Source organism: Sinocyclocheilus anshuiensis, unplaced genomic scaffold (genome assembly GCF_001515605.1).
Source record: "Sinocyclocheilus anshuiensis isolate Anshui unplaced genomic scaffold, SAMN03320099.WGS_v1.1 scaffold229, whole genome shotgun sequence".
Lineage (NCBI taxonomy): Eukaryota > Metazoa > Chordata > Actinopteri > Cypriniformes > Cyprinidae > Sinocyclocheilus > Sinocyclocheilus anshuiensis.
The window spans coordinates 696541-706258 of record NW_015537957.1 but is presented as its reverse complement, the minus strand read 5'-3'; the positions used below and the strand labels follow the sequence as shown (position 1 = coordinate 706258).

Here is a 9718-nt window from a genome sequence, read left to right as displayed (position 1 = left end):
TCGAAATCTTCAGACATGTTTACGAAAACTGTTTTACGTACCGCGTGTGCATTCCTCTGCTTGTAAATAAGCTGCAGCGCATCCGGTTTTTACATCAGAGCACCGGCTCCTGCATTAGCAGCATCACACGCATGCGTCGTGGTACTTTCGTGAATGTGCGTCGAAGACTGACGCGGAAGGGAAGAAATTGTTGAATAAAATCATTATTTTTGTTTTCTTTGTGCACAAAATTATTCTTGTAGCTTCATAAAATTACGGTTGAACCACTGATGTCACATATTTACTATTTTAACGATGTCTTCACTACGTTTCTGGGCCTTGAACGTGTCAGTTGCATTGCTGTCTATGGAGGGTCAGAAAGCTCTCGGATTTAATCAAAAACATCTTAATTTGTGTTCCGAAGATGAATGGAGGTCTTACGGGTTTGGAACGACATGAGGGTGAGTAATTAATGACAGAATTTTCATTTTTGGGTGAACTAACCCCTTTGGCGAAGAAACAGAAGTAGCAACATTGCTTTTTTTCCATATAATGATATATATCCGAGTGAAAGGACGGGTTATTGAAAAAGAAAAAAATGCTGGTTTAACTTATCGGTTGTTGATTGGATGGAGGCAGATCTGAATGCGAGCTTACGAGGAGTTTAGGTAGACTAAATGATTGGAGGAGTCAATTAGGATTTTTCCTGTGAATAATTAAATGGTTAAAATGATCTCATATACTTATATTTACTCTTAAAAATAAAGGCTCTTTATTGCCATCTATGGTTCCATGAAGAACCTTTAACAACTTTCCATTCCACAAAAGGTTCTATAGATTTTTCTAATGTTCTTGACACTAATAAAAATGGTTCATTTAAAGGGATAACGGTGATATCGTCTTTTAAAATTCTGGCAATTTAATGCCTACAAAAATGGCTCGTAGGGACTACAACGAGTTACTTCCCGGGTTTGTGACATCACAACCCCAGATAAACCCCGCCCCCAGGAACATGCAGCAAAGGGGCGGGACCATGTTGCACTGCTTTAGAGAAGAGGAAGAGAAAACTAGGGGTGCACGTAAAATCTATTCATATATGAATCGCGATTCTGTCTTCTAACGACTCTAATGGATTCACAAGTTTCTAAATCAATGTTCTAAAGCAGAGGTTCTTAATCATGTTCCTCGCTTTGCATCTCTCTCTCTCTCGCTCTCTCTCTCTCAATCTCTCATTCAGATCATCAGCTCAGCTCCAACAATGAACTGTTCCATTTATACACTTATTTTCACATAGCAATGTGAAGCATTATACATGGACGTGCGTGCGGTTGCCGTGCTGTATTAAAGCTTTAATCAGGATAAAACAGTATATTAAAAGCTAACAGAAGCAGTAGCATTTACAAATAACAGCGTATCTAAAAGTATAAGACAACATCAAACAAAAAACATACCATTAAGAACCATGTGTTTGCACAGGTTCTGCGGATCCTTTTCACTAATATTCTCTGGGTCTCAATCGGGCTCAAATTGATAAGCAATATTGACGACGCCATTGTTTACAAAACAACCAGAGCGCATGCCGCTGAGCTGAGGGGTGGAACGTTTAGACACGCACTGGCGGTTTAGCCAATCACAACACACTGGGCCAGCTGACCAATCTGAGCTCATTGCGATTTCTGAGGGCGGGCCTTCATAAAAGCAGGAAATGATCAGCGCGTTTATAGGAGAAGGGACAGAGCGGTGTAGAATAAAGGTAAATTATGTGAAAAATAATGAGTTTTTTTTTAAACAAAGCATTAACACCCCATAAACACAATCAAGCCTAGAAAAAAAAAACAGTCAACCACCCCTTTAAGAACTGTTCACTGAAAGGTTCTTTGGGGAACCAAAATGGTTCTTTTTTTGGCATCACTGTGAAAACCCTCTTTTTTATTTTAAGAGTGTTGAAGAAGAAGAAATCAAGTTTTAACATGGTAAATTTCTAATGCTGCGTGGCGTTTAATAAACTAACTTACACACGGTACAAGCTAAACTCTTCTCAACTCTCTCATAGAAAATTAAGTCATTTTGAGACATATATGTGACCCTGGACCACAAAACCAGTCATAAGGGTCAGTTTTTTTAAATTGAGATTTCAAAATAAATAAGCTTCCCATTGATGTATGGTTTGTTAGGATAGGACAATATTTGGCCGAGATACAACTATTTGAAAATCTGGAATCTGAGGGTGCAAAAAAATCTAAATACTGAGAAAATCGCCTTTAAAGTTGTCCAAATGAAGTTCTTAGCAATGCATATTACTAATCAAAAATTACATTTGATATATTTACGGTAGGGAATTTACAAAATATCTTCATGGAATATGATCTTTATTTAATATCCTAATGATTTTTGGCATAAAAGAAAAATAGATAGACATTTTGACCCATACAATGTATTGTTGGCTATTGCTACAAATATACCCGTGCTACTTATGATGCTTTTGTGCTTCAGGGTCACATATATGTGCTCTTCCTGAAGTGTCTTCGCCATCTGATCGTTAGGTCCTGTGTTTTGGTGGGGGATCAGAGGAGACAAAGGTTTTACTTTAGGTCAGGCACTGAAAAAGGCACACTGCCGAAGAGGTCCTCCCCCAACTTCAGGACTGATTTTACACGCTTTTGCTTTTTCACACTGCCTGAATCAGAGGAGTAAACAAAAGAACGTCTCTCTTTTCGGGGGGACTCCGAGACTGTTGAAAGTGCAAACCAGCGAGGGAAGGTGACCCCTGACCTCACATTTACTAAACATGTCTCTCAGAGTCCCGAATGGGAGGGGTGCTGGGAAAGGTCAAAACACGTCACCGTGAGTGACGTCAGCGCTGTCAGGAGCCCTGTCTTGTGTTCAAGTCCTCACCAGCGTCACAGATTAGGGTAAAAAAGCTTTATACAGGGATGATACTTGCCTAAATGATTGTCAGGGGCATTTTTTACCTTTAAGAGGACACTTTTTGGTTACACTTTATTGTAAGGTGTTCTTATTACAGTGTAATTATACATTTAAGTACTGAGTAATATTAATTAACTACATGGTTAGGGTTTGGCTTAGGGTTACTTGCATGTAAGTATGCATAATTTGTTATAATAGTATGTACATGTAACATGAGTAACAAGGACAATTGTTATAAAAATGTTGTCCATTTATTCAAGTGGAATAATAAAAACTACTATGGCTGTTTATTATAAAATTAAATCTTTATTAAATAGAAATGTATCTATCCCTTGTGAAAAAGAAGTACGCTTTAGAATATAAAAAAAAAAAAAAGTACTTATTACAGACACAATATACTTTAAAAGTATATAAATAAGTGTAAAATGAGTGTAATGTTTTCGGACACGTTATTGCATGCTAATTGCAAGTTGTAATACAGTTTAAATTAATATAAAATTCACTTCGTTTAACTTAAGAGTGTTTTTAGGCACACTTAAGTACAGTAGGACTTAAAAATAATCTTTAATATGATACGATATATGAAATAATTATAAAACGTTATAAAATTATTGAAGCTATTGTGTTTGAAATATGGTTAAAGTGAACTGCTGAATGTACTCACAAGGAATTATGGTCAATTAAAATAATGCCATTTCTATTGAAATGTGTATGTTGTGTATTTAAATATATTTGTAACTAAACATTTGTAATGATGAACTTTTCATTTAGTACATTTGAAATATTTAAATATCAAAGTTTTATTGAATAACACACTGCAGTTAAAATAAAATTATAATCAAGTACTTTATGTGTGCTTTAACATGTTAGTCAACACATTCAAATAATGATTAAAAAAACATAACGATTTAAAGTGTACTTTTCATTTTACATTATTGCACTTTTAAATGGACAGAAATTCATAAAATAATTTAATGAGATACTAATGCAATAATGGAACTAACTCAAATATATAATGTCCAGACATATCAAAGTAATGGTAGAAAATGAATGGTACCCCCAAATAATTATAAAGAAAATAATGTCAGAATGTTTAAAAAAAAAACACACTTAAAATAGGTCTTAAAATTTTAACAAAACGTCAAAGCGTGTTATGGTCAAAAATAAAAAGATAAAAGAAAAAATATAAATATTTTGGACAAAGGCAGTGGAGCCTACTCTCTTTGTCCAAAATCGAATTTCTTATTTATCAAAGTAATGGTAGAAAATGAATGGTAACCCCAAATAATTATAAATAAAATAATGTCAGAATGTTTAAAAAAAAAACACACACTTAAAATAGGTCTTAAAATTTTAACAAAACGTCGAAGCATGTTATGGTCAAAAATAAAAAGTGGACAGTGGAGCCTACTCTCTTTGTCCAAAATCGAATTTCTTATTTTTTTCTTTGAATTTTTGACCATGCTTTGATGTTTTGTCAATTGCCATGGCATTTTGCCTCGAGCCCTGGTTAACCCTTCTCTGCATGTTTTGGCCATCTGACTTGTAGCACTGTCCGGGTGAAATGTGGGCCTATAAAATGGAGTGCACTCATTTACTAGTACTTGCAGAAACAAGGGTGCAAAACAGAGGCAGACCTTTAAAACGCCAGTGTGGGGTTTGTTACCCAGGACCCTGATGACGCAGTAAGACGCTGTATTGTCCCGGGACACAAAGCCTTCTATTTAGGTGTGGGGTAATCACAGAGTGTCCGGCTGGGCTAGAGGAATTCCTCGGCCTCACGCGGGTCCGCCTGCCTAATCTAGTCCTGGATGGGAGGGGAGGAAGTTGCTTGGTGGTCCCTCTCTTTAGCAACATAATTTATGACCATCCAGAGGTCTGGCTCTACCATTGCAGATGTAGGGAGAGGAGGAGAGACATTACGGAAACAAAGAAGAGGGTGTGAGACTTTAAACTATGATTGGTGATGGTTTGACATGCAATCAGTGTGTAAACATTTAACTACTATGCTAGTGGTTCAGCTCCGGAAAGGACAACTGAAAATGTCTGAATAAATTCCCAGTAAATATTAACATGTCAAATCAAGTGCATATATTTTAAAGTAGCACATGAATACTTTTTTTTTACAAAAATTTTAATTAATGCAATGACATCCATGCATTTTAAACTGTGACCAAACTATTTGAGGCCAATGTAATCATACACTGAATTTCTAAACAGTGTATTCCACTCAAAAAATGTCATCAATTTTGACAGAGAAAAATCAAATAACACATTGAACTAAACATGAAATTTAGAAAGACTTCAAATATTTTGTTTTAAAACACTCCAATAATCTTTATTTTTTATTTTTTATTGTATACACTGTTCAAAAAGTTTGGGGTGAGTAAGATGTTTTATGAAATATTAAAACTTTTATTCAGGAAGGACACAGATCGAATGATCAAACATGACAGTAAAGACATTTATAATGTTACAAAAGATTTATATTTCAAATAAATGCTGTTCATTCAGCTTTCTATTCATCAACGAATCCATCCTGAAAAAAATGTAGCATGATTTCCACAAAAAAACATTAAGCAGCACAACTGTTTTCAACATTGATATTAATAACAAATGTTTTTTGAGCAGCAAATCAGCACATTAGAATGATTTCTGAAGAATCACGTGACACTGAAGACTGGAGAAATTATGCTGAAAATTCAGCTTTGAATAATTTACATTTTAAAATATATTTAAATAGAAAATGGTTATTTTAAATGACAATAATATTTCACAATATTACTGTTTTTACTTTATTTTTGATCAAATAAATGCAGCCTTGATGAGCGGAAGAAGAAAAAAATGTTACCCCAAACTTTTGAACGGTTGTGTAATGAATAATGATTGATGAGATCAGAAATGTTATATTAACAGAGGATGATCATTTCTTGACTGAACAGGAATCTCCTCCTCAGTACTACAACAGCAGACAGACTCTCGTAGCGTCATCTGATGCTGAGCAAACACATGACACCGGTCTTGATAACGTGAATGCACGGGTAAGAGCTTTTTTAAATGAAAGAATCTGCATCCTTTACCCATAATTATATCTGCCTTCATTTACTCACCTTCACATCGTTATAAACCTGTATGACCAATAGGCATCAAAATATTTTCTTCTATGTATTTTCTAGAAGAAAGAACAGTATGCAGGTTTGAAACAACATGAGGGTGAAACTTTCTAGAAGTAGTCACATATTCATGTTTTGTTTCTGCTTGTGCTTGACAGTCGGGCTCGTTGTTCCTCATTGGTGTCCCGAGCAGCTACTACCTTTCCTCACTGGAGCCTCCTCTTCCTCATCTGCCCTCGTACGAGAGCGTCCGCAAGAAAGACCGACAGCGGCAGATCCACATGATGATAGCCGACCGCTTTGGCCTGAACGGACCTGTTGAGACAGAGGTGATTCATTTAGCTGCAGTAACAGTATTAATCTACAAATGACCGGTTGGCATGACATGCCATTTAACTGTCCTCAAAGTACAAAGCTGAATAGAAATAAACATAGATAATCATCAAATTATCAAAAATTGTATTTAATTAAATTAAAGTCTGTATATTTTCAAATATGACTGGTCATGCGTTTCCATACTATTTTCAAATGTAAACAGTTCTATACAGTTGAATGTCACTTGTTGGGTACTTCAGATCTGAAAAGTATATTTAAATACTTGCAGATAATATAATATTAATGAAATAAGTTCACTTAAAGAGAGACACTTTCATGACAGTTACCTAAGTACACTAAAATGTGCACTAAAGAAGTACACTTATTTTGATGTGTTGACTAACATACTAAAGCACATGTAAAACTTCATTATAATTTATCTATAGTGTGTATTTTATCTATTAGTTATTCTATATATATATATATATATATATATATATCAAGTTGATATAATTTAAATGTACTAAACTGAATTTTCATCATTATAAATGTGTAATTTCAAATATATTTAAATACATTACATTGGCATTTCAATAGAAAATATATTTTAGTTCACCATAAATGCTTGTCAGTACATTCAGCAGTCACTTTAACCATATTTCAAAAAGACAATTGAAGTAATTATAAAATTACATATATACTGTATATGTACTACTTAAGTCCTACTTAAGTGAGTCAAGAAAACACTCTAAAGTTAATTGCATTTAATACAGATTTTCACTATAATACATTTAACATGCAATTAAGTGTCTGAAAACATAGCATTCAATTTGCAATTAAGCATATTATTTCCATAAGAAGTGCTTTTTAAAAAGTATGCTTCTTCACAAGGGATGAGTGATTCTAAATCCATTTAAAATGAGCAAGAGAAAGGGTCAAACCTGCATGTGTGGCTGCAGCATGGAAGTGTAACAATGTGGTAAAATAGTGGATTATCTTTAAAAGCTCTTTAAAGCATTTTTTTTGGTACATGCAGCTTTCGTGACCTCGTTAGACTAGATTAAGTTAATTACTTTACTGAAAAATTGATGATGATTTCTAAAAGCATACACTTGTACACGTATTCAAATTTGAACATAAAATCGTCACGATGGGAAAAAAAGTTCACATCAGTCTGTCATCCACTCAAAGCTCACAGATGTCACTTTACTAAAGCCCTGCTATAACAGTTTCGTCTCTCAGCAGCTGCGGTCTGACTGAATTAAATAACAAAAGATTTTTAATATGAATGACCCACAGTTTTCTGTTCCGTAACATGATCATATCTGAGAAACGGACGGCATTCATGTCCCTCACCTGCACTGCTGCTGTGACGTGGCCCTGTGATGTTGACTTAGCGCCAGGGAAACGCATGAGTACACCCGCTAATGGGAATTAATGCACATCAAACATAATAAAGTGGCCTATTTTGAAAGGTAAACATTAGTGGACAATACGGCTCATTGTCTGTCTGTCCTCTCCTTTACTCCCCAGGATTCACTGGGTGGATCGTTCACTCATTAACCATATTATTGAGCTTAATTAGCTTGTTCTCCAGCTGGGCGCCACGGGTTTGTCTGCTTTAAAATGCCTGTTTTTTTTAGATGGCTAAAGGGCAGACGTGGAGCTCAAAGCTTAAGAGAAACAAGAAAGAAAGAGAGATAAAATGGCAAGAGGAAGTTGCTGCAAAGTAGAAGCTGAGCAGTGATATCGCCAGCTAAATTTGTTTAAATAAATGTCGAGCTCTGTATTATGAATTAACATAGTGCAGAGGTCTTTATCTTTGGGAACGTATTCACTTAATAAGCATTAGCAATGTTAAATAATAATAAAATCATATGAGGAAACTAGATTTTTATGTTTTCTACTGGATATTTTCTCAAGAAAATGATGCTAGTGTGTTGTGGACGGTTGTCAAGCCATTGCTTAAAGCGATAGTTCAGCCAAAAATTAAAATTCTGTCACTAATTATTCATCCTCATGTCGTTGCAAACATGTAAGGGCTTCGTTCATCTTCGGAACACAAATTAAGATATTTTTGTTGAAATCCAAGAGCTTTCTGACCCTCCATAGACAGCAACGCAACTGACATGTTCAAGGCCCAGAAAGTTAGTAAGGACATTGTTAAAATAGCCCATGTGACATCAGTGGTTCAACCGTAATTTTATAAAGCTTCAAGAATACTTTTTGTGTGCAAAGAAAATAAAAATAACTTTATTCAACAATTTCGCAGGAGCTGGCACTCTGACGTAGAACCCGGATGCGCTGCGGCTTATTTGCAAGCAGAGAAAGAGTCTTCGTAAACATGTCTGAAGATTTCCACTTGCAATTTTTTGCCCATGAGCTATTTTAACAATGTCCTTACTACCTTACTAGACCTTGACTCTGGTCACTTCTTCAATGTAAGTCCAGTTCACATCAAGAGTAATAACTACAGTGATAATTATAACCATAAACTTTTAAAAATCACTCTAAAGGTGAGCTGTTGAGACAGAGGTGATTCATTTAGTTGCAGTAACAGTATTAATCTACAAATGACCGGTTGGCATGACATGCCATTTAACTGTCCTCAAAGTACAAAGCTGAATAGAAATAAACATAGATAATCATCAAATTATCAAGATTTTTATTTAATTCAATTAAAGTAAGTGCTGTTCACATCAAGAGCAATAACTACAGTGATCATTATAACCATAAACTTTTAAAAATCACTCTAAAGGTGAGGTCACATTTATTTACCATTGTTAGGCAAATTTTTAAGTTCGAAATTAAATTATGCTCTTTTACAAAGTCTTGATTTTGTTTTGGGGGTGTACTAGTACATGCTCTCATGCTTGGTGGTTCGAAAAACGCATTATTTTTCACATAATTTACATTATTAAAATACCTTTCTCCCAGCTCGATTAGTTCCGGCTTTGATGAAGGTCCGCCTTCCGAAAAACAAAATGTGTTGTGATTGGTTAGCTGTCCCAGTGCGTTGTGATTGGCGAACAGCTTAGACGGCATTTCAGTACTGCCACGCCCCTTGCTCCGTCTTTCAACAAAAACGTTTTAGCGAATCCGGCACTGTACTCCCTCGTGTTGTGGAAGCTGTCCTCAGTAAAATGCGCAGCACACAATAGCTAATTGGGGTTATAATGCTCAGGAACAGAGTTAAAAAGTAAATTGCAACCACTGTTTCCTGACATCATCCGCTTTCGGCAGCCCAAACAAAGAGGTGAAAAAAACAGCATTTCAGGCGGTCGCGCACCGGACGAGAAGCGCAGCGTCGCGTCACACCACATCTTTAAAATTCGAATACATTATTTTCTATGAGTGTAGGCACACCGGCGGCGCCATTCGGC

The 9718-nt window shown here is 35.5% G+C and overlaps 1 protein-coding gene across 1 annotated transcript in view; it reads left to right on the top strand.

Moving 5' to 3' along the window:
* LOC107665706 (uncharacterized) overlaps positions 1-9718 on the top strand; it is a 17296-nt gene that overhangs the window by 5459 nt on the left and 2119 nt on the right. Inside the window, exons 3-4 of the mRNA XM_016456705.1 lie at positions 5850-5948; positions 6179-6349. Coding sequence (XP_016312191.1) covers positions 5850-5948; positions 6179-6349 — 270 coding nt within the window. The remainder of the gene's footprint in view (positions 1-5849; positions 5949-6178; positions 6350-9718) is intronic.